Source organism: Aythya marila (assembly GCF_965140915.1).
Source record: "Aythya marila genome assembly, chromosome: 4".
Lineage (NCBI taxonomy): Eukaryota > Metazoa > Chordata > Aves > Anseriformes > Anatidae > Aythya > Aythya marila.
In genome coordinates, this window is record NC_139045.1 from 59,492,090 (window position 1) to 59,518,844 (window position 26,755).

General features: G+C 37.2%; 1 protein-coding gene across 6 annotated transcripts in view; it reads left to right on the forward strand.

Moving 5' to 3' along the window:
• The window catches only part of KCNIP4 (potassium voltage-gated channel interacting protein 4), a gene marked incomplete at its 5' end in the record, with an annotated part of 454,322 nt that overhangs the window by 374,391 nt on the left and 53,176 nt on the right, over positions 1 to 26,755 (forward strand). For 3 of the 6 annotated variants that reach the window (XM_082760013.1, XM_082760012.1, XM_082760011.1), the window contains one exon: positions 25,843 to 25,944. The exons of 2 other annotated variants lie outside the window; for them this stretch is intronic. In XM_082760013.1, coding sequence (XP_082616139.1) covers positions 25,843 to 25,944 — 102 coding nt within the window. Of the gene's footprint in view, positions 1 to 25,842; positions 25,949 to 26,755 lie in introns of all 6 variants that reach the window. One more of the 6 variants, XM_082760014.1, reaches the window with a different exon arrangement.

Sequence of the window (26,755 nt, forward strand, 5' to 3'; positions counted from 1 at the left end):
ATTTTGGTTGTTTTCTATAATAGCTTTTCTCTCAGCTCTGTCAGGAGAATGAAGTTTTTCATTGTAGGGGGTCATTGATCAGTGGGTCATTGTAAAGGTCCATAGAGCAGTGAGGCACAGCAGTGTGAGAAGGAAAGAAGTGTGACAGGGTGCTCTGTTGAACTGTGCACGATTCTCCTGGGGGTGCCTTCAGCTATCAAGAAGCAACTCCCTTGTCTCAACACACCCAACACACTTATACCACCAGGCTTACCCTGGAAGCAAGAATGGAGCTTTACAGCCTCTATCACTGTGTCTAATAATATGCTCTGTCATGTATCTGGGAGGAATTGTGCCCTCTTCCTCCTCAGAAAATCAGAATTTATTAAGATTTCTCATTTATCTTCCCTTCTTACTCCATTACCATCTCATTCATGTCTTTCCCACTTCATAGAATCACTCTTCTCTCTTCTCTTCTCTCTTTGGTCATACAAGATTTGAACATGATTGCATTGCAACACAAATCCCGCTGCCATTAATGAAACATACATGTACTTTTTAGGCTTGTGTTTTCCAGGGGTATTCTGGTTTCCTCATGTACTCTAATGCGAAACTGCGAAACTGCATTTTGTTGCTTAAATAAAATGGGGAAACAAACAAACAAACAAACAAACAACAACAACAACTGCTAAAAGCTGAACTGAACAAAGATGTTCACATGTCCACATGAAAGAAACCCCCTAAAATACAATGATCTAATTTTAAAGAAATCTCTAGTTCTCACTGTGTTTGCTTTTGTTAGTTAATTAGATAAGCTATTTTTTCCCAGAAAATGAAATACACACAACAGATACATTGCAAAAAAATTAGAAGAAATATTTTTTTGTTGTTTGGGAATTCATTAGAATTGTTTATATTTTAATAAAAAATTCTGAAAGTAAGATTTTTTCATATTTCTGCTCATCTGTTTTAGTCTTAAAAACCACCTGCAGCCCTGACAGTGATATGTTAGCTGGCTTATATATATAATTAATCAGGTATTTCAAGGTATTTTCAAATCTTACTGTTATATTATTAGGAACTACAAACTACTTATTTCTATAAGTAAGAAATTTCTTTTCTGAACTCTGTCCCTCCTAATCAACATGGGTTGATATAATACATCATTTCAATAGCCAACAGCTTCTACAGAATACTAATTAGGACTCCTGGAAAGTTGTCTTCAGAAAGAAATTATATAAACATTGTGTTTTGTTTGTTTGTTTGTTTGTTTCATGAGGGATTTTTGTGGGTATAAGAATATATCCAAAGATATAAAATCCTGGAAATGGGTCTAGCAAATAACAATAAAATAACAAGAACCTTCTTTAAAGTTTGCCTTCTGTTAAATCATTAATCTTGTTTAGTAATTCACAGCACTTTTTAGAGTGCCACTGGATTAGAACAAATGTCATTTTCTGTGATAGCCATCAGGGCAAGCCCATATATCACACAGGAAGGAGTTTTCTGGTTCTTCACAGAGTTTAAAAAAGAAGGATTGAATACAGCTGTATTCAGTGAAAGCACATCTAATGGTCACCCCCATCATATTGCATTTGTGCTATACAGTAACATATAGTCTGAGAAGAAAATTATTTTCTGTTTCCATGTCAACTTGAGATGGAAGAATACAATTGATACTTGTTTTTGACTTTGATGGGACAATTTTTTGGTATTACATTTGAAGGAGAGGAAAGATTCTGGTGTGGTAGTATGGTTTATCTGTCTATTTTGATTTCATTTATATATAAGTATCAAACAACAGCTTTAGATATATTCTTTGCTGTAAAAGTGTGTAAGGGAACAGATATGAAATCTCTATTTTTCTGTGACAGGATAAGTTTCACTACGATTTTCCTCCCTGGCACCATTCACATACTCAAATTCTTGAGTTTGACTGCACAAACAATAAATAAAATAAATTTTAAAATAACATTTCTTCTGTGAGTCTGACCTCTGTACCACTTCTCACCATCTGAAGCCTTTTTCAGTTTCATTGAAAGAAAAGTCAGTAGTGCTTCAGACATTTGGGAAGGAACCACTGCCATTGACAGAGCTGATATAAATATTTACAAAGCTAGACTGTGTAGAGGAGACTATGAGGACACTTCATAAAAATAAATAAATAAATAAATAAAAATTAAGGGCTCAGCCATCCGGTCCAGAGCTTTGCTGAAATCACTGCAGATTTCAGCACAAGGTCCAGTCTCTAATCTGTTGATCTGTTGGTGGGAGTCTGACTCCCACCCAACAAAAAAATGCTGGAGAATAAGTAAGGAATGAATAAGAAAGTGACACAGTATGGTAGCCTGCATCCTGGAGGCTTTTTTTCTCCATTTCCTGTAATCATGAATCTTTTTTTTTTTTTTTTTTAGTATCTCAGACATTTTCATATATCAATTGCTACTGATAATAAGCATGCATTTTCTAAGTACAAAACCCAAACAAAACAGTAGGCATATTATGCCAATGTTTTAATGTGAGGTAAAAAGCTTACGTTACACAGCAGTCAGAAATACCTACAGAAATATCCTGCCTCAAGCTTTCTCACTGGCCAGCTCCAAGAAGCTCTTTGCTTACAATACAGACCTGTAAGATCATTAATTTGAGAAATTTAAATCTGTTATCCAACAAGAAATTTATTCTAGGTTTCTGAAAAAAATTCTCTGGCTAACAACCTAGTAGTTGTCCAGCTTTCATAGGCTCTTGCTGAAGTCTTCTAACAATAATTCTTTAAGAAAACAATGTACATTTCATTGTTTGTTACTACTCAGTCACCTTAAAAAGATGCAAAGTGGCATTGTTGCTACTCAGTCTTCTTAAAAAGCATTTTGTAAATTTTAGTGTAATAACATTTTCAAAAAGTCAAAAAACACAAATCAGAATAGTGTGTTATCTTCTGCTCTCTGAAAGCTGCATATTGTTCTGTCAACTTGTAAGCAAGCAACACTGGTACTAAAAATTTATTTGAATACCTTTTTGATGCAATTAACTTGCTATGTACCTTGGCTCAACTTCTAAAGTTAAACAGAACTCTCTGTATTTGTCTGCATTTTGCGCTTACAGTTTTCATATTTCTCAGTTTTACTTGTGAACTTTTAATTATTTGGGGCACAGATCTCAGTATCAAAACACCTGCTTTTGAGTTGCAAGAGATGTATAGTGAAATACTACTATCCTTGTCTACTTGACACATAAAGTACTGGAGCATGCCTTTCACTGTATGACCTCCAAAATCAAATAACTGGGTAATTTTAGAATTCAATTGACAGCTGCTTTCATTCAGCTTTCAGTGTTGTTGAATTGCTAATAATGCAGTTTGGTGTCAGCGGTAGGGCTATACTCCAGGAATACGACAAATTAGATAAAGCAGATCTTTCATTAAAGTCAGAGAAGGAGAACCAAGAAGAGAAAGCTTGCTATTTGTTGCTGATGCTGCCCTAACAAATATTGTTTGACTAGTATCTGTTTTGATTTAAGTCCAAGCATCTGTTCTTAGATCAGACTACAGTCATTTTATAAGTCTGAGCTGTTATGAGCAGAATTAGTGAGGAGCCAGCACAAAAGGGATGTGATGGATGATAACACAAGCCCCATTCACAGGAAATTAGATTTTCTAAGTGCTGAAGAGAAACATTAGAAAACTCAAACACCGGCAAATAACTGCTATCTCCATTCTTTACCCTGGAAGAGGCCGCACTAATGTTCCTGTAAGCCACAAGGAATGTAATTTTAATAATTGAAACTGTGCACTTGATCTTGCACACATCTCTCTCTCTCTCTCTCTTTTTTTTTTTTTTTTTTTTCCCCATTAGACTTAAAGGCAATTTTGATTCCTAAGTAGTTATTCTTCACAGAGTTACAGAAATACATATGGAAGAAAACAGTATACAGACTTTTAAAATGTCTTTACCAAAATGCTTTTTTTTTTTTTTTTTTTTTTTTGATCATGATTAGATACTTTTTTAATGCTGATTAGGAATCATAGAATCATTAAAGTTGGGAAAGACCTCCAAGATCATCTGGCCCAACCATCACCCTACCACCAACATCACCCACTAACCCATGTTCCTAAGCACCAGGTCCAACCTTTCCTTAAACACCCCCAGGGATGGTGATTCTACCACCTCCTTGGGCAACCAGTTCCAATGCCTAACCACTCTTTCTGAGAAGAAACATCTTCTAATTTCCAATCTGAAACTCCCCTGGTGCAACTTGAGGCCATTCCCTCTAGTACTATCACTAGTTACCTGTGAGAAGAGGCCAACCCCCAGTGCCCCACATCTTCCTTTCAAGTAGTCGTAGAGAGCAATAACATATCTCCTGAGCCTCCTCTTCTCCAGACTAAACAATCCCAGAAGACAATGACAAAGACACCCCAGAAAGACAAATGAGAAATAAAACCAGAAAGATTTTGATTTCAAGGGAGGCTGTTAGTGACCAGATCTTTAAGCAAACTAGTCAGATTATGTTCAGGTAATATATTATTGATGAAGGTGAAGTCTGACTTGATTCATGAGTTCTCAGTGTATGTAAGATTAGAGATCTTGTTTCTCCTTTAGACCTGTGTTATATCCCCCTGTATTCCTTTCCAAAATTGATAAAAAAAAAGTTGATAAATGTTTGCTAATAATTAATTTACCAGAGTACTAGATATTCAGAACCACCCATTACCCAAGTATCAGGAGAGGAGGAAGGTAGAAGGAACTCATTGCTGGGAACTTGTCTTTGTGTATTTTTCTGATTGGAGAGTTTGCTGACAACACTGTACTCTTCAGAAGCAGGGTTACCAGAATGATTTGTTAGTTTGTTTTTATTAACTACAGGCTCAAGGAGATGCACAATACCTACCTAAAAGAACTGACAATCTAAAGTCACATTTGATCTAACTGAAAATCCTTGATGGATTTTACTTATAGAAACAGACTTATAGTTTATGATGGGTCATTTGCCCTTCTTAGGACATTTTCATTTTTCAGAGAAACATAAAAACAAAGTTGGTAAGGTTGCCAAGTGGTCATTTAGCATGTTGCCTAGTCCAAAAACTTTTTCTAACATGTTTTGAAACAGCTAAAGCAATGATAAGCCCACAACATGCCTCAGAAATTTGCCTGATTATATTAGGATGATTTTCCAAAAACTGTACTATAATATAAACTTTTTTTTTTTTTTCTGAAACCTAAGCTTATTACTTATTGTCATTGCCTCTTACCCAACAAACAGAATATTTTTTTTCTTTTTGTGACAACCTTGTGAATATCATCATATTTCCCTTTAGTCTTCTCCTCCCTAGATCAAAACAAACAAACAAACAAACAAAAAAAAAAAAACAAACCTGCTTTTTCACTTTTATTTTAGAGTCTTTTTCATTTCTTATATTCATCTATGCACTCTGTGAAACTGGTCTGTGTCCTTGAAAAATGGTACCCTAGTACAGACATAAACCCATACTTGAGGCTTTACTAATTTTGCCAAGTCATTCTTTCTTCAGGGGGCACTTTGCACTTCTTTTGACTGAATTGTATTATTGAGGGTTTAGGACTTTTTTCTGAGTTGCCAAAAGCTCTATGAATTTTAATCCTGCCTCCAGTTCTTCCCAAACAACTTCTATATCAGGTATTTTAATTGCATTGCCTGTACAGTTATTTCTTGTAACCTAATTGATTATCTGGAGTAGATGTAATTTTGTACAGAAAAGCCTTCTTATCTTAACAAAATAAACTGTTTATTTGTTTATTTCCTGCTTTCTAAAATTAGGCTCAGCACAAACTATTTACAATATTAGTGACTAGATGGGAATATTGGGCTTTTTTGTGTCTTTGTTTCATCAATGAAGCAATACAAGAAAATGCCCAAACTATTATTTACATAAAAATGCAAATATTTTATATAATATTAAATGAAGGTTTGTAAAAATATTTCTTATTAACATATATTAACAGCTAAGATAAAGTTTCTACTATGAAAACATATTTTTAGGTGTCTTGGAAGGTGCTTTTTACCTCCTTGTTAAGAATGCTATCATACAAATCCAGTCCTGCATTTTAGCAAACAAAATCCAAACAACCATAGCCTTAGTGACTTCAGTATAACTACACTGTTTTATATCTGTCCAGTGTCTGCCTCTGTCATTTTTGTGCAAGTCCTGTTGCACGATAGTTTCTATCATTTGTGTTACACAATGACATGCAGTATTGATACCCAACTGATGTAAATCCATAATGCTAGTGAAGATACCTCATTCTCTACAAAAATATATGTGTAGTAGGATGTGATAGTCAATCATAATAAAGGTCACTTCCATGTGTTCTTCCATACAGTTTCTGTCTATATAATTGAATGTTAGGAATGACTTCAAATCCATCTGTTCTTGGGTGTATATTACTTGCTGGAAAATTATACAATTTCATCTGCCATCAGTATTATAAATTTATGATTACCAATGAATTATCATTGCTCAACACTATACATTTAATCAAATGTTCCTTGGGGCACATTTTCATTTCAAAACTTTAGCGTGATTCTTATTGGAGCACAGAAAGAGAGGTGATGGCAAATACCCAATAGTGATTTGAAAGACAAAAATTTTTATAGAGGTTTCAAAGACTATTACAGTCTCATTTTGACATTTTTTAATGAAATAATTTAGGCTAATTTGATATTCTCTCTGTGAAAAGAAGCCCCATTTTAGGTAGTCAGAGAAGGTCTTCCAAGAGTACACGAGCTTTTAAAATTTGGACGGTCTAGTGTTTCAAATATATGTACTTACAGAAATGCCTAAATCCCTATCTGAGTCTCTTCCATATGTATTTATTAGCTGGCTTTTCACTTAGTAATGTGAAATATAAGTAGAAACTTTTCTAGCTGTGTTTCTTTTTACACAGTAGGTATTATGAACATAACACAGCTGCAAGCAGTTTTGAATACTACTGCAACCTTCATAAGGAAGAGGGTAGATTGGAAATTTCCCTCTCATCACAAAATAGTGTATATTCCAAACAGCCAGCACAGAGGAGGAGAGGGTAACATTTTAGATATCTTAACAAATCTGACCCAGTATTTGGAATCTGGCAAGAAATAATGGTCCTTAAAGCTACCCTAACATGCTACTTCTATTTATTTAATTAGAACTGGCAGAATTTCTTAGAACAGATATTTGTATCTGCTTGTTGTTATTGTTTTGTTTGCTTGTTTGTTTTGTTTGTTTGTTTGTTTGTTTGAAACGCTTCAAATACAGTAAAGAACATTTGAATAAGGGCAGGATCTCTAGCAGTGGATTTTGGTATACAGATTGAGATTAAAAAAAAAAAAAAGAAAGGATTGATTGAGGAACAGTTTAGAAAATACAATGTTAAACTGGCCTAGTTTTTTTGATTCAAGCCACTTCCATGAAGGGTTAAGACTGTGTACAGCTTGGTACTTTCTTTCTTGCCTAGGCAAAGTTCTGAAATTTTTCTGAAAATTCAGAATTTTTCAAATCTGAATTTTTCAAACACATTTACTCTGAATTTTTCTAGGCAATTCTCGCTGTTTTGATTGAGTAGAACCATGGCAACCTAGAGAAGAACACAGCACTATATTTGTGAGGAATGTGAACATACTCCACAGGGCCCTGGCACTAAAGAAAAACTAAAAACTAAAAACTATTTCTCTTCATAAAGTAGGAAGCAACCGCCAAACTCTTTTATTCATTTTCCTACTGCTGCTGCTGCTGGTTTTATGCTCCTGGAACTACTGCTTTTGTGTGAGACATCATTAGGGATAGGATCTATGTGTGTTACTTTCAGGCTTTGATTTACTAAGTAACTTCAGTAAGGTCAAAGTTTTGCTTTCTTTCAACCTTTATGCTGAGTAAAATTTCAACAAATTCTAAAAAAAATATTACAGAAGATTATCTTCAGGATTTTAGGCTTCTGATGTAACATGTCTCAAATAAGTTACCCAGGGGACATAATCCTGATCTCTAGGCTAAATTTGGACAGAATTAATAATCTCACATTAGTGTTTTGAAAGGATTTACTGACATTGCTTCTAATTACAATATTGTCAGTTTGAATCCTTTCTTAAAGAAGCCCTTTAAGAATCAAGTGGAGCCCTTTTAAATACACATTTCATATGTAACATATTCGTCAGTATATAAGGTACAAGGATAAAGCTTTTACAAATCTGAAAGAGCTCATTGTCCAGAAGATATTAACAAGTAATCCAAGGGGACAAAATAACATATTTAGTGCTTTTGTTTGTTTTGTTGGTTGGTTTTGGTTTTGGTTTTGTTAGGAATGCAATTAGCGTGATTATATGCTAAAGACAATTTAGGAGAGATTTTGACAAAAACTGGTGGAGCACCTTCTCTGAGAGGATGACATGAAAATATAATTTGCCAAAAGAGATATGTTAGTCAAAGTCAGTCATGATTAAATACCCAGGTGAATATTCTTAATAGAGTCTTGAAGAATATCTTATAAAAAATCACAGATAGAAAAGATAATGTTCCAATTTAGAAAGAAAAAAATAAAAATGGGGACAAAGGTTTCACTGAAAAATATGCTTCTTTTTCTTTGATATATCTTCCTTGCAACCATGATTAAAAGGCAAATTTGTCTTTGACATGGTGGTTTCAAACAGTGCTTGACTCAAAATTGAAGAGGAATGGATTTTCTGTATATAAATGTAAACACTTGCTTATTTCAGTGGGTGTGTTTTCTATCTGCTAATGATAGGTATTTGTTTTAATTTTATCAGATAGTTATCCTGTCTGACAACAGAGACTATAACAACTCTGACATCAGTAAGACCCTAAAGGCTTAATCACTTCCAGCTACAGCTTTGCCAGCAAGAGAGATTATTATCCTCTGCTTTCTCTCAGCAACTTGTCACTCTGCAGAGATTATTGTCCTCTCAGATCTATTGGCTCAGTCTCAAAAAAAAAACCACATTAGTGTAAACAGTTTCAACAGCATTTTGTTAACATGTCTAAGGATATATTAGTTGAATAATGATTTTTTTTTTATTTTTTTTCCTGAATTAACTGCCTTAATGGTTGTGGCACTGGTTACTCAAGGAAAGAAAGAAAAATGGTGAATGTTAATTTAGGGTATATTATACCATGAAAAACAACCAGGTTTGATCTCAAGAACTCATTAAGCTATACAGTAATAAAGTGTTGTAGAAAATTGGTTATTGATTCTGAAACACTGACTGATGGGTGATCAGGATGCTGTCTTAATGTTCTTTATCCTGTTTCCCGTTTCCATTTTTTTTTTATTTTTTTTTTTAATTAGCTAACAAATAAGTAAAGCTAATCCAATAGTAGTGCTAGAGATGGTAAAAATATTAGTTTTCAATCACAAGGCCTAAAGTGTGTAAAGAGTTTCAAAAAATCAGTAATTATAAATAAGAGCAACACTGAAATAGAAAATAAATTAATACTTTAAATCTCTCAATCAAAAGTAACACCAAATACTTACAGGATATTTTAACATAAGAACAAACAGCTTAATTAGTTAATACTAATATAACTATTACTGATTATTTGCTCCAGGCAGTTTCAGAATAAATAGTTGCCAAAAGATGTTTTATTAGGTAAATTTGTATTGTGTTCTGCAGCCACTCAAAACAGTTTGACTGCTCAGAGTGCTGATTCCCTAGGATTTGTTTTCTGTAACCCTAAGTGATCTGGAAATAAAATGAAAGAGAGTACTTACTATTCTTCTTTTCTGAGCTGGCTAATAAGCTGCCTTGTGATACACCAGCAAAACAGGCATTTTTGTGGGGGAGATTTCTGTCCTACTCCCAGGATCAGAGTTTCACGTACACATTCCTGATGTAACACCCTACATTTAGAGTAACAACACAGATTTTAAAATCACACATATTTGAAAAGTACTGTACATTTTGTTGAAAATAATATTTTAAGTGTTTCAGTATGTTTAATCTGTGTTTTTTTATTATTATTATTACTAGTTTTATTGCTTTTTTCCTTTGCTTCTGAGAACAACAGAACAGATTTTATTTCTTAGTAAGAAAGCACACGTAAATCACAAAAGTTGTCATTGCAAACTATATCAGAAATAATGTCTGAAACAGTCACTGCTCTTACTTAAATCTAATTTTGCCAGTGTCTCCAGTGTCCTAGTTCTATAGGTCACCAGCAACAGTTTGTTCTCTGTCTCCTACTAGACCTTTAAAAACCTTTGAATTATGCATTTTTTAGAAAATATCAGCTGCTGTTTTTATGTTTGTTCTAATATGATTTTATTTCATTTCAAAAGAAGTACTTAGGAGAGTCCTTTTCGTTAAAAGTAAAGAAAGCCAGCCAGATAGAAGAGCTGTACTATTGCAGCCCATTAAAAAAATAATAATGATTAAATAAAGGTCTGAACTGGGAGCATTGTGATGAGGAATTCTGATGAATCCTGGAATTACCTTTTAAATTTCTATGGTATGTAAGTAAATTGGATATGCATAGACTTTTAAAAATGTATTAAAAGTGGACCGTTCCCTTACTATGGCTTCTTTCAGCACATACTGTGTCACTAGGCTGATATTTTTCCTCTTTTAATTCCTATTAGATAAAGTAATAATTACTTGTTCTCTTGTAAATATTTTTGGTTTCCTGTACCATAAATTCTGAAAAATATAATTTCGTCAATATATGCCCAGGTCTGGAAATGCAAGATACTGTTTATGCAAATAATTTTCCAGTATATTCTCTCTTATTGCTTTAACTCTGCCTCCCAATCTTCAACAACTGAAGGAGTAACTCTAGAAGCTCTCTTTCAAAGAGAGCTCTCTGTACCTTTGTACAAGTTCTAACTTTGTACAAGCTCTACCCTTAGTACAGTTCCTTTCCTCTGTTTTGCAGAACCATTTCTTTCTCTTTTAATTAATTTCTAAAAAGCATATATCATCCATTTTATCCCATTTACATACATCAAGAGTATCTGCTATTGTAGAATTTTATCTATTGCATTACACAGTAGAAGAGTAGAAGAGCCTCTGTATTACAAAACTTTTACCCAAGAACTGGCATTCTTGTGCTCTGTGCTCTATAGTAATAGTAATTAACCATAGTTTGATTGATGACCATGTATCAGTACAGAACACCAAAGCAAATGGTTTATAATCATGTATCAATCTTGAATATGGATTTTTTCAACAGAATTAAGCATTTGTTCCACTGAGTTAAATTATCACTATATTTTGTGTAAAACAAGACATAATGAACTATTGATTATATTCAGATACTTATTGGAGTTAAATTCCATGAGTGAAAAGGACTGCAAACTGAACAGCTTACTGTTACCCATATCTTGCTTCCATGGTTTTAAACAACAATCAAGAGGTTTTCTCTGACTATAGCCATTTGACATCTAGTAACCTTCTAAAAGATAAATTGCTTTTTGTTTTGTACATGAATAGTGAAGGAACATAATAAGAAAAAAGTACTTCTCCTATTTGGATTTACTTGACCAGAAAAAAAAAATAGTGTTTTATTCAAATAAAGTGTGAATTACATGCCAAGTGTCAGATTTTTTTTTTAATTATTTTAACTTTTTAAGAAACTACTGTTTGTGTCTTAATTAGAAAGTGTGAAATTTAAAAATGTAAAAAACAAAAAGTATATGTAGTCATTCTAGATCTTTTAGTATAACATAAGTATTTTTATGAGAGTTTATAAGGCTAATATTTATCCATATATAGATATAGTTATATCTCTATCTGCTCACCTGGTTTTAAACTGATCAATAATAATAATAAATAAAATAATAATGATTTTTCAGATAACATTTTATAATGTTAGGTTCCTATCTCTAGCAGCTCACATTAGACAGCTGTGTTATTTGGCTTTGTATAAGAACACATAAGATTCCATAATGAGTTTGTTTGTTTATTTCTCCTTTATTGTGTCTTCCCTATTTCCATGGTCTGGGAGTTACTGACATCTATGTATTTCACACTTTCAAGTGTTAACTGTGGCTTCTATTCTGAAAATAAATATATATGTAAAGTATATTGTAAGGATTCTGAAGAAACATAGTAAAATTACATCTTTCTTTAAAATGTGTCTGTTTGTATTCCAATTTTAAATAAAAATTTTAAGGAGACTTGAGGAACTCAAAATGAATTTCATTTTATCCCTGGCAAAAGTTTCAAGCTCTGCCCAAAATGGCTGAGATCTCTATGTGAATGAGCCATCAGAAGATAAGACAGCAACATGAGGACAGTTGACAAACTACAACAATAAAAAAATTCAAGCTGTTTTACTTATTTGGAGTTAACAGTGAAAGTGGTATGGAAAAGAGATAAAAATAAATCAGAGCTTCCTCTGAAAGAAAATAAGTGGATTAGTATGCTTTTAGGCCTGCTAAACAATTGAACCCACTAGGACAATTCATTGTGATAATGCAGGAGCATGGTTTGTCATGGAATCTCTGAAATTAATTGATTTGCCCTGGCAAGAACTCCCAAATCAAGGACCTTTGTTCTGATCTTGGTGCTTACTACATGCTCACATTACAAGATAGCAATACCCAGCAATCCTCCTACATACTCTGCCTGTCTCACATTTATTTACTCATAAAATGTTGTTCCTTTAGTTGTTCTTTTTCAATGCAATATATGCGTGGTGTGTATTAACACATATAGTTTCTGTACTGATTTAACTAAAATTTTTGAACACTAAATGGAAAAACATTTAGTAATACAGAACGAAAAAAGCATAAGAATTTTATGTATAGTAAATAAGTTATAACCAGCTTATACTAGGATGTCTGAAGTTTAGAAGTCAGATGTATTTCTTCTGATTGACACTAAGTAAGCAGGATTTCACTGGACTACCACAGCTTCTCAAATATGATGGCCAGTGGCTTATCAACTTCATCTGCCAGTTCCCTCAGGACCTGCACATGGATGTGTCTCTTTAGGTCCAATGTACCTGAAGGCAACTGCTGGTTCCTTAGCTGGTGTCGAACTTGATCTTCCCCTACACAGGGCACTTCTTCATTCTTCCATTTCCTGCCTTTGCCTTCTCCAACTTGAATGGTGTGGCTAGAGCACTTGCCAGTGAAGACTGAGGCAAAAAAGTCATTGAGTACTTCAGCCTTCTTCATATCCAGGGTAAACAGGCCTCCTGATTCCTTCTGGAGTGGGTCCACATTTACGGTTTGTTTGGAAACAGCTGACTGAAAGCATGAGGATATGGACTGTAAGATCCTCAGCGCATGTTCTTCCATCACAGTTAAAAGCTCCATCAGGCTGAATATAAGCTTGCTCCACTTAGCCCATAACAGAGCACTGCAAGGCTCTTTGAAGTTAAAATCAAACACTTCTTTCTGTTCAAAGCTGCACTATTCAGTTTTTGTACTTTCTGATAATTGTCTTGAGGAGATTTTTAATTTTTACCACTCTGTATTATCTCAGGATCAGGTCTAGCTTGGATTTATTGTAGTAGCTATCATGTGAAGCCACTGGTGAAAGTAGAAATAAAAGACAAACAAAATTAAAGGTAGCACATGTTTTAAATGTCTTTATTCATAATCACAGGTGTACATGTTTCTAAGTACAAATTCTATCCATTTACATGAATGGAAGAATTTTAAGGGATGGCTAAAAACCAACATGCAGACAGTTCTCATTTCCTTGCACATGCAGTTTTATGAGCAGAAAGAATGAAATTCTTAGCTCAAAATTCAAAGAAATGGGTGATGAAAAGCTGAGATCACCAAGAGAACAAAATAAGACATCAACCTTATATAAAGGTAACAAGACTAATGAATTAGTCGATCAAGGCGATCGGCTCCGGGGCAGACAGGTTCTGCAGCGGAGCGGGGGATCGGACAGGCAGGGCTAATTTTTCCGGCACCGAGCCCACTCGAGGGAGCCGCCAGGACCTGGCAGCCCTCGCGAGGGAGGTGAACGAGGTGAGAATGAGGCGTAGGCAGAACCAACAGCACCCTCCCCCAAACGCTGTTCATAAACTGCACCAGGAGTGTGGTGAACAGGATGGGCAAACAGGGCGTGGCGCGTCAGAACGGTGAGGCGCGGCAGGTCGCGCAGGCAGGGCGAGCAGGAAGGGCAGAGCGCTCCCCCCTGCCCATACGAACACCTCCTCTAACAACAGCCTCCCGTTAGCTAGGCTGCAATGGTCTCCACCAGGCACAGTGCTCTCCCCAGAAGACGGTACACACCCAGACCAACTGCCCGTCCAAAAATGCAGCAGTTCAGGTCACTGGATGCGGGGAGTGTCTGAGCCTGTAGCTGCCATCGGCGGGAGGCAGAGAGACTGTGTGCGTGAGGTGCGAGCAGGTGGATGACATGGTCTGCCTCGTGGCAGAACTCAAGGAGGAGGTTGAGAGGTTGAGGGATATCAGGGAGTGTGAGCAGGAGGTAGACTTGTGGAGCCACCCCCTGCATGGCCTGAAGGACAGGTGCTGGGGTGAGACACCCCAAATGGGGGTGGACCCCCTGCCCTGCTGCTGTTGGGCAGAGGCAGGGGACCTAGGAGTTGAGGAGGAATGGAGACAGGTCCCTGCTTGACATCGCAGGTTATGCCCCCCCCTACTGGCCCCACCTTCCCAGGTGCCCTTACGCAACAGGTTTGAGGCCCTGGAGCTTGAGAGACCAGTAGCTGAGGAAGAGGTGGAAAGTCTAACCAGGAGGATGCCTAGGGTGAGGAAGTTGACTCCACGCTGGAGTCTGCCTCCACCAGGACAGAAAGAGGGGTGATTGTTGTGGGCGACTCCCTTCTCAGGGGAACAGAGGGACCTATTTCTTGTCCTGACCCTACCCATAGGGAAGTCTGCTGCCTTCCTGGGGCCATGGTTAGGGACATTGCCAGAAAGCTTCCCAACCTGGTTTGCCCCTCTGACTATTATCCTCTTTTAATAGTCCAGGCTGGCAGTGATGACATTGAAGAGAGAAGTCTGAAGACCATCAAACAGGACTTTAGGGGACTGGGATGGTTAGTGGATGGAGCGGGAGTACAGGTGGTGTTTTCGCCCATCCCTATGGTGGCAGGGAGGAGTACAGAGAGGATGCGGTAAGCCCACCTGATAAACGTGTGGCTCAGAGGCTGGTGCCAACACAGAATTTTTTTTTTTGACCATGGGGCGCTTTATTCGGCACCCAGCCTGATGGCTGCAGATGGGTCCCTATCTCTAAGGGGAAAATGGGGCCAGGAGCTGGCGGGGCTTATTGAGAGGGCTTTAAACTAGGTAAGAAGTGGGACGGGACTGAAACAAGGCTTGTTAGAGCTGTGCCAGGGGTAACAATGGCAAGGCTGGGAGAGAAGGCAATGGCCCAACTGAAGTGCATCTACACTAATGCACACAGCATGGGTAACAAACAGGAGGAGCTAGAAGCCATAATGCGGCAGGCAGGCTACGACTTGGTTGCCATCACGGAAACATGGTGGGACCACTCTCATGACAGGAGTGCTGCAATGTCTGGCTATAGGCTCTTCAGAAGGGACAGGCAGCACAGAAGGGGTAGTAGTGTGTCTCTCTATATCAGAGAGTTTTGATGTTGTGGAACCTGAGGCTGGGAATGATAAGGTTGAGTCCCTATGGGTTAGGATCAGCAGGAAGACCAACAAGGGAAGCATCCTGGTGGGGGTCTGTTATAGACCGATGAACCAGGATGAGGAGACGGATGAGGAATTCTACAGGCAGCTGACAAAAGCTGCGAAATCGTCATCACTTGTACTCGTGAGGGACTTCAACTTCCCTGATATATCCTGGAAGCACAACACAGCCCAGAGAAAGCAGTCTAGGAGGTTTCTGGAGAGCGTGGAAGATAGCTTCCTGACGCAGCTGGTTAGTGAGCCTACCAGGGGAGGTGCCCCACTAGACCTTCTCTTCACAAACAGAGAAGGACTGGTGGGAGATGTGGTGGCTGGAAACTGTCTTGGGAAGAGTGACCATGAAATGGTAGAGTTCTCCATTCTCAGAGAAGCCAGGAAGGGGACCAGTAAAATCACTGTATAGAACTTATGGAAGGCCGACTTTGAACTGCTCAGGACACTGGTTGGTAGAGTCCCTTGGGAGGCGGTTCTGAAGGGCAGAGGAATCCAGGAAGGCTGGATGCTCTTCAAGAAGGAAATCTTAATGGCGCAGGAGTGGTCTGATCCCACGTACCCAAAGATGAGCCAGAGGGGAAGAAGACCGGCCTGGCTCAACAGAGAATTGTGGCTTGAGCTTAGGAGAAAAAAGAGGGTTTACAATCTTTGGAAAAGAGGGCGGGCCACTCAGGAGGACTATAAGGATGTTGCGAGGCAGTGCAGGAACAAAATTAGAAAGACCAAAGCTCATCTGGAGCTCAATCTGGCTGCTGCCGTCAAAGACAATAAAAAATGTTTTTACAAATACATCAATGCTAAACGGAGGACTAAGGAGAATCTCCAGCCTTTACTGGATGCAGGGGGGAACTTAGTTACAAAAGATGAGGAAAAGGCGGAGGTGCTTAATGCCTTCTTTGCCTCAGTCTTCAGCGGCAAAACCAGTTGCTCTCTGGATACCCAGTACCCTGAGCTGGTGGAAGGGGATGGGGAGCAGAATGTGGCCTTCACTATCCATGAGGAAATGGTTGGCGACCTGGTACGGCACTTGGATGTACGCAACTCGATGGGGCCAGATGGGATCCACCCAGGGGTACTGAGAGAACTGGTGGAGGAGGTGGCCAAGTTGCTTATCAGCAGTCCTGGCTATTGTGGGAGGTCCCAGTTGACTGGTGGCTAGCAAACATGACGCCCATCTACAAGAAGGGCCGGAGGGTAGACCTGGGAAACTATAGGCCTGTCAGTTTAACCTCAGTGCCAGGGAAACTGGCCAGTACTAAGAAGCCCTGCAACCAGGGGGAGAAAAAAATAATAATTATATAGTTACAAAATCAGGACAATGAAATCAAAAGCCCCACCTTTTGCAGTAGTTTATACCTCTTATCTTGCAGTCTGAATTGCAACCACAACCACAGGAAGTACTTGTAATCAAAATCAGAATGCTGTGGTTTGTAGAGTTTGTATGCGCCTATGTATGCAAGTGTTCATACTGGAAAGTGTCTTTAAAAAGCAGCCCAAAAATAAAGGTTTACACTTATTCACTAAGTGACCTTTCATATTTCAGTGTTACTACTCCCTTAGGTCCTTTGCAAAGGTTAGCAAAACATCAGGATGGAAAGACAGTGATCGGTTGAATTTTTTTCTAATGTTTTATGTTATCTGGTGTCAAATTTATTACTCAGCTTTCATATGCGTTTTTTCAAAGCAACTAATTTTATTTGGGGTTTTGTCCATGGAAAGGGAAAGGAATTTGCTCTAATTCTCCTGATAATGCTCTGTAAATTAACCAGACTTTATATTTGTAATTCATAGAAAAAAATAGCAGAAATAGATTACTGGAATTTTTAATCATAGCTTTGCATGATTTAGATAAATCTCATTGTAATGATAGCATATAATCATCTAAAATTTTTTGGTCCATTGTTACATAATAATTTGATGTTTTTGTTATACATTATATCCCCCAGCTGAAATTAGATGCCTTTCCAAACACTCATGAACAAAGCTTGCAATAAAAGCAATCTGTAATCTCAGAAAGTATCTTGGAATACCTCTTTTTCTCTCTTTTGCTTAGATCAACAGGAAAATGCTAATAGCTAAGCAAGGTTTGGACTGATGTTCTTCTATTTCTACTTTATATCCTGATTTTTGTTTGTTTGTTTGTTTGTTTGTTTTTTGTTTTTAATGAAGTACATAATGAATGACACTGGATTTGGTTTCTTGAAATCTGTTTGCAAAAGACAAAAGTGTATTCTTCATTACTTCATTGTGCCTCTTTTCTGCCTTGTTCAAAAATGTTATTTTTACAGAAGCAGGATACAGATCATCAATGGAATGTAGAGCACTTTACCTCAAGACTGTCAAGGCTTGGTGACCCCTGTAAAAAGTGGTACAATGTCACTACCATTTTAAATCAAAAATGAGCTTTACCCAAACCACTAAAATTTGCAGTCCTAAAATAAATATAAGACTTAAACTCTAGACACATCCTACTGATCTCTGTGGAACTACTGCTCTGCTGTTGACTTTGACAGTGGATTTGGAAGTGAACTTCATCAGAATGATCTAGGTCACAGCTGACTCACTTGGGGGTAGTTAATCAGAATTGAGAAGTGTGTGCTGTTTTCATTTCACTGTTTTGTGAAAGTTCTCTGAGCTCTCGGTGAGATGGCTTTCATGAGAACTAAATTCATATAAAGCATTAAAAAAATGCAATGATAGCCTAGAGCACTACAGGTTAATTATTTCCTCTCAGAATAATTGAATAATATTTTGAACACTATGAAGACATGCTCCAGAAATTATTCATTAAAAGTATCTTTTTCTGGTTTTATCTAACTTTCCTAATGAGTGTAAAAACACTCTTCTCTGTAAAGTACAGTGCTGCTGTTAAGGGATGTTATAAGCGGCTGTTGCCTCCATCAGCTCAGGGAGCAGGGATTCTTCCTGATGTCCACTGGAGCCCAGCCTAGCCCTGCTCTAGCCACCAGTGCAACCTGTCACCCACGCTGTTCTCCCCAGCTGGTTTTGGGGACACACACTGTTCTCAATCTCATGGCTGGGGCTGAGACACCCCACATCTCCAATAGCTGACACCACTGGCCAAGGATGCCTACACCCCTGGTCTGACTGCATTTGCTGGACACAAATCACACGGTATACATGGTGTTCCCCCAGTAGCTGGCACCTCATCCTTGCAGCACTCATGCACATGAGAAAGTGAGATTGCACAGAGAGACAGTTAAGAAAGTTAAGAAGAATAAGACAGGACAGAGACTGCCGTGATCAGGCACAGATAAGTGTGCTGATCAACAATGGTTTACACGCAGCAGGTCTGTTTTATACCTCTTTCTGTCTATTCTTCCTTTTGTTCCTTCTCCAATCCCTTCTCCTAAAAACTCCTTCATAAATTTTGCATAGTCCCACAGGAATACCCCAAGTATCCCAAATCTTCATGTTCTGATTGCTTCCCCTTACTTATCAGTTACAAAATCCATGTTGACTCTCTCCAAATCTATCCTTGGAGTTTCTTGATGGCACTTCAATGAGTAGCTGCAGAATTTTAGTCTTTGGTCAACCTTCACAAAACAGTTTTGTGTCTCTACATATTCTTATTTATCTCTTTTCCCTTTATGTATTATCCCCTTTTGCATTGAAAAGGTCCTTGATCAGATAACCCTCATGAAGCAGACAATCCCACCTTATACATACCATTACAATCACGTCGTGGATTAGCTTGCCAGATCACATTACACACAATTATAATCTTCTGAAGTTATGGCCCAGAATAATGTCTCAAGACTATTAGCTGTAGAGTCACTTTAATTGAAATTATCAATATCTGTGAACACCATACAACTGTCAAGGAAATTTTGATTTATATTTCCATAATCATTTCATGTTGTGTTCACCTAAGATCACTTGTATACTGTAATCCATAGGGAAAAATCATTGGGTTAAATTGTCTTCCATACAGTAACTTTTGCTTCCTTTTTACAGTGTCTCTAGTAAACAATAAGCAGAACTCTTAAATCATAAAGTAGATCAGTAGCACTTGTTCTACCAATTTTCAGGGGCTCTCAAGAAATGAATACTCCTTGGAAAACACAAGCATATCTGCATTGAGCATTGAACATGTTCACATACACCATACACACAGTTAAGATAAGATAGATATATGGAGGGAATAAATATTTGAAAGCTTTCTCACAAGTTTTTATATCTCCCTGTTTAGTTTTTCATTCTAATTCTTAACTCCTCTTCAACTTCTTTTTTTTTTTAATTTTTCTGTCTCTTTATTTTCTGAACCCTTCTTTTTTTCATTACAGCTCACTTAATATCATGCTTTTGATTCCTTTCCATCATCTGTCACTCACTTTGATAGATTCATCCTTTTTTCTACAGATGTTCTTTCTAGTCTTTTCCCAACAGTATTTCCCTCTCTTTGCTTTCTTATTCTTGAATATCACTTTTTTTTTGTAGTCCTTCATTTGTAACCAATCCTTCTTTTTGATTGAAGCATTGGTTGGTTTTTCTCTATCACAAAAGTCAGTGAATTTTCACTAATCCAGATAAACTTATTTTGTTATCACTGTTTAATCACAGTTACTTATTCAAACTCTTTAGAAAGTTTTCTTTACAAGTTCTTGCTGTCATGCTTGCCATGCATCCCATAAGCAAATGAGTGCTTGGAAGGGTTCTCACTAACAATCACTGATACCAGGCCTGAGGTTCCTCACTGACCAGAGAGACTGCCATTGAGATATCCAGAGAGCATAGTGGTAGAGCCTACTTTACTCCTACTGTAATGTCCACCTTGCTTAGACTATGATAAAATATATATACATATATATTTATTCTTATAAGACTCTCAAAAAGACTTAAAATCCCCAAAGTGAACAAAACACAGATTTCAGCACTACTGGGAGCTTAGCTGTACTGCTGAAGCACGGGATGTGGCCAGTTTTTGCAAATACTGCTGAGTAAAAAGTGGAGAAAGTCTTAAACAGTGGAAGTTTATCAGCTGGCTTTGCCAAATAAAGTAGAGAAACTTTGTGAAATATAGAAAGTAAAGAGAAGTAAAAATCCACGAATGAAAGAATGTGAACAAAGAATTAGTTTTACAGGTGACTTTTCTCTTTCAGCGACACTGAGAAAGAATTTTGTTGTGATAATTGTTCCTAGTTTTTGAACTTCCTGTTAAATAGGATGATTATCAATCCCAAAAGCTCTTTTAAGTACTCTGATGCGTGTGCCTTCTAGGTTGAAATTTATCACTCAGAAATCATTATAGAAAGTCAGCAATGAGTCAGGAGGCAAGGCAGGAGGGAGCTGCTTTGAACAGAGGGATTTTGTTGTGGGCAAGAAAGCGTGTGCAGGACTTTGAAGGAAGGGCAGCCACAGCAGTCACAGTCCACCTTGAGCACATACTGTAGGTGCAAGACAGACAGAAGTCCCTTCTGCTGAGTAGAAATCTCTACCAACAAAAAGTGGCTACCTGCACTTGTTTTCATGCTGATGAAGTATTTGAAATGAAAACAATTGCATTTAGAAAAATATATATTTTGCCTCTGAAAACTCCTGAAAAGATCCCTTGGCTTGATATTCTTTCCTGGGGTAGTCTGACCTGTCTGTAACAGCAGGGTAGTATGCAGTATGTACTGCCTTTCTAAAGGAGAGATCATATGTATGAAGAAAATAAACATGGAAAGACTTAACATAGGTCTAGTCTAGGTATAGATATATTGTGATTACAAATATATGGCAATTTATAAATCAGTCATAACTTATGATTCATCATTTTTATACCCTAGCACAACTTTTTTCCTTATCTTTTACACTCTTTTCTGACTACACCAATATTTTATTTCAAGAGTAAACATTTCTCTGCTGCTTTGTGTATATATTTTTGTAACCAGCAGTGTCATATCTACATCTGCCTGTTAATGTTGTGATATTGGAGTTATGACAGCACACAAAACAATGATTTGGATGCTTTTGGCCAAGTATGATTTTTAAAAGTAGTGATTAATAAAGCAATTGTATTGGTTATGTGTCTGCATGGTACTATCTGTATTATACTTTTCCTCATATAGTAGAACAGTTCTCTGGTTTACATCTCTGTAAATCAGAGTTTTGAAAAATTGCTTTGTTATCTTTTGCAACTACAGATATAAATCATGCTAAATAGCAGTCACACTTAAAATATGTGTAGAATACCTAAAATCTATGTATATGCAGCACGTATGTCAATACAGCAGTGCCTAAATATGACAGCATGTAAGCCATGCTCTAGTTGCAGAAGTTTATATGAAGTCTGAGCACCTCTTGGGACCACAAAAATAAATAAATAAATAAATAAATAAGTAAGTAAGTAAGTAAGTAAGTAAGTAAGTAAGTAATCCAGGTGGTGTGATATGGAGATGAGTTTTAGGACACTCCCACAGTGAATTCTAGGGAAAAATGTGTCTTGGGATTTAACTTTCATTACAGAGGAACAAATTATTAAACCAAAGAGCAAGGAGCCCTAGTTAACTAACCTGAATAGAAGTGTCACAGAGCACAGAGGAGTTTGTGGCTGACTGGGCTAGGGATAACAGCTATGAAATTTCTAATCAACACATTATTAAACAAATGAAATCAAGAAAAATTTTGGAAAATTTAGTTTCTGAATATCTCTTCACAGGCTAAGAATTACTATTATTCTGTTATGTATTAGTTAAAATGAAATAACATCAGCCTGTCATTATCAGTTCATTGGTGCTTAATGGCTCTCCACATCCTCATGAATATCCATTTTGAAGACTAATGATAAGATACGAATCTCTTACTACATAAACAGTAGATTTTAGTCTATCTTAGAGTCTTAGCCATCACAGTTTTTCCACAGCCTATTTTAAGCTGAACAAACTGATACAAAATTTACTGAAATTATTACAGTATGTCATCTTAATTAGCATTTTCTAGTGTCTCAGCATGTATTGTACACCAACTCAGTACACGTCCAGAGCCCGACATACTTTCTCTGTGGCATGAGTCCTTCATTCATGAAAAATCATAGTAAGAGTTGTAGTACTGATTGGGAGGTCATGAAAATGGACTGCAGTAGTTGCAGATTCAACTCACTGTATTCACTGGAAGCAAAAAGCTATCACAGTGCTCCATTGTACCATGAGAAGATACACCACTTAGCCTCTGCTCTGTTCTTAATGTTAAGGTTTTAAAAGAGTTACTAAAAATGAGTATAGAAGTTATATTGTTCTCCTTTGTTACTTCTCAGATATTACCTTCTTCCACGTTGTTTTATTTTTGACCTTGCTCATACCCCTGCAAAGCCCATATTCTTTCCATTAAGTTCTGTGATCTCTTGAGTGAGCATGAAAGTAGTAAAAAAATTTGCTTAATTAAGGCTCTGAGCTTCAAAACGTTTGGAAATAACACATCCCTTTAGGTTTTGCAAAATGCTGAATACATCTTCAGTAATTACATAGGTTGTGGAGCTTTGTAATTAAATAACTAATACAAGGACAATAAAACTTTGCAAACCTGAACTCAAAAAGACAGAAGTAAACATTTCTGGACTATGTATATGCTTGGAGAATTCCCAAAGAAGAAAATAATCTTTAAGATAAACAAAGTGCCTTCTGGAGAGCAGCTCTGCAGAGAGGGACCTGGCAGTCCTGGTGGACAGGAGGCTGACCGTGGGTCAGCAATGTGCCCTGGTGGCCAGGAATGCCAATGGTATCCTGGGGTGCATTTGGAAGAGTGCTGCCAGCAGCTCAAGGGAAGTGATCCTTCCATCTATTCAGCCCTGGTGAGGCCACGCCTGGAGTATTGTGTCCAGTTCTGGGCTCCCCAGTACAAGAGGGACATGGAGATCCTGGAGCAAGTCCAGAGGAGGGCTACAAAGATGATTAGAGGACTGGAGCACCTGTCATATGAGGACAGGCTAAGAGAACTGGGCCTGCTTAGCCTGGAAAAGAGAAGAGTGAGAGAAGACCTCATGAATAAATGTCTGAGGGGAGGGTGTCAAGAGGATGGAGCAACTCTCTTTTCAGTTGTGCCTAGCGGCAGGATGAGAGGCAACAGGCACAAACTGAAGCACAGGAGGTTCTGACTCAATATGAGGGGCACTTCACTGTGAGGGTGACAGAGCACTGGAACATGTTGCCCAGAGAGGTTGTGGAGTCTCCTTCCTTGGAGATATTCAAAACCTGCCTGGATGCCTTTCTGCACAGTGTGCTCTAGGTGATCCTGCTTGTTAGACCGCATGATCTTCAGAGGTCCTTTCCAACCTTGACCATTCTGTGATTCTTTGCATTCAAATCTGTACATTACAGACATAGTGTGATACTCCAGACACTGCCAGCCGAGATCAGGAAAAAAAAAAAAAAGAAAAAAAAAGAAAAAAAAAGTGAAATTTAAGATACCCATCAGATCACAGAGTCTTTTATTTTATACTTTTACCTGCAGCATGATTCTCAGTTGAACTGACAGTTCACTGCTACAAATAATAAGTGTATTCATTCTTATTTTTTTGTAATAAATAGCTTTTACGTTTCCAGAGAAATTCATGAATTCATGTAGGTTCATTTGACCTTGTTCTAAAACCAGATTTTTCTTCCATTTGCCAGAGCTGGAGTTTTCTTGGAGGCAGAATTTGTGTACTAACAATAGTGTGCTTGCAGTGCAGAAGGCCAACTGCATCCTGGGCTGCATCAACAGAGGTTGGAGTTAGATGATCTTTAACATCCCTTCCAACCCGAGCCAGTCTATGATACTATGAATTTGTTGATTTCTTAGGGCTTTGGTTGAGTCTTTCCTGTTTTTTTTCTCTCTCTCTCTCTCTTTTTTTTTTTTTTCTTTCTTTTAAATTAATTTTCTCTAATATTTTACTTGTATACAAACTGACAAATATTTTTATTTCATTTACAATTTTAAAAATTTTAAAGCCTTCTCACTCCCTCCTTCTGTTCCCAAATAAAGTACACACTTTTTCAAGATTGCCTGCAAGCTGAACTTGGTGTTAAGTGTGGGAGGTTCCTGCTTGGTCTAGTTTGGTTTCAGAGAGGAAACTATTCCATGTAATGCCATGAATACCAGTATTCAGCACAAGTGCAGCAACTGGAATAACCCGGGTTAATCCTGGTGACTGCACCACTAGCACAGGAAGTCAGTCTTGTCTTCCGCTTCTTGCACCATCCGATTTGCATTCCATTCTAGCTGTTGTAGCAAGAGTCATTGCAGAACAGTGTTCATGTTTGACCACTTGCAGTTCAGATGAAAAGTACAGGAGCTGCCTAGTGTTCAAACTAAGCTTTACTTTTCCCAGGAACACAAATCATTTAGTCAGCTGTTCTGCAGATGTTAAGTCTGTCATTTACAGCAAATATCCAGGCAGAAGACATTTGCTTGTATTAACCATTCTGTATGAAATAGTTAGTTAGATGTCACAGACATTTACTCTGACAATTTCCTTTGTAGTAAATAAGAATAATACTGTTTACCTACTTTATGGCACATGAACATTAACTATTCAGCCATGAATATTTGAAGATGAAAACCTAAATAATATTTGTAACTATATATATGTAGAATGACAAATATTAAAGAAAAGGAAGACTGGCTGTACATCATGGTTGATACTTATATTCAATAAATATAAGATATTATAAATATAATTATTCAGAAAAGGCAAAAGTACCAGGCTGGTTATCATAATTGCTGAATGGATGATACGGGAAAATTCAGGCTTGGAAGTAGAAGACTGACAGAAAGGACAACAAAAGATATCTTTGAAGTTTTATTTATGTGTTTTGTTAGTTGTGTGTGTGTGTGTGTTTTTTTGTTTTGTTTTTGTTTTGTTTTGTTTTTCACTTTTTGGCTAAAAATTAAGTAAGTAATTAAATAGACTTAAAAGTCTTTAAACTATTTTAACATTAAAATTTTTGCAAAGACTCTCCTTGTGTTGTTTCAAATATATAATCTGATACCATAGTTAGATGTTTTAAAGTGGCTTATAACTTAAGGGGCTTATAAGAAGTTTTCCAGAGATGTACGTGTACAAAACATCCCCTTTGCTGGAAAGATGCAAGCACAAAATGATTTTGTTGTCCTGTTCAAAAATTTTGGTTGCCTTTTGCAATTCAGGATGGCTGCTGTCTGTTTGGCCTTTTCCTATCAGGATACTGCTATAATGATAAACTCTTCAGCATGTACAGAAATTGTTCTCAAGACTATGTTAACGGTCCTGATAATATATTTTTTAGGTTTCCTCTACGCTCAGAACAGTACCAAACGCAGCATTAAAGAGCGACTTATGAAGCTCTTGCCCTGCTCGGCTGCCAAAACGACATCTCCTGTTACTCAAAGCAAGTTTTATTTTTCATTTGATTTTTTTTTTTATTTTTTTTTAGGTTTGCATGCATCAAAATTTATACTTTCATTAGCTGCTCATTTGAAAGTCATCTGCTGAAGTAACTGTATGCTCTATTGAGGTTTAAAAAGGATTGATGAACAGATTTGTGGGCTGGTAATAGATTTGTCTGTGCGGAGTATGCTGGCAAGATACCAGTGCCAGGGTCTGCTGTGCACAAACTGCTGGGTTGGGACTTACGCTCGACAACCTAGCTGAAAAGTGGTTTACAGAAGTTAAAAGCCTGATCTCAATGCATTTACAAAGTGGTAGCTTTTTGTGTATGTGTGCGTATATTTATGTATGTACAGTCCGGTACATAGGACAATAACGGCATTACTGATCTGGGAGGAAGGGCTTGGTTCTGCAAGTTGACTGTGTAACATCAAACTGTAGAGGGAGTGACACCTAAAGTATATGTCTGGGGAAAAGAAAAAAATAGATCGAAAATAAAGTATGTCAACGTACTTAAAGGACAAGCACACTGACATTTCCTTTACTGTCCTGATCCTATGCTGTAAGAAAATAAGATCCTTCCTGGGTGGCTAACAGAGAGATAAAAGGGAAGAGACAGACAAACAGACGGACAGATCCATCTGTCCATCCATCCATCCATAGACAGAGATAAATTAGCAATAGACAGAGATAAATTACAGCAATAATACTAACGTCTCCCTATATCATTTGGCCTCTGTAACTGATACTAAAATATCCCTTTTTACCCAATTCAGTAAAGATTAATTTGTCTTAATTCTATGCACTAATTT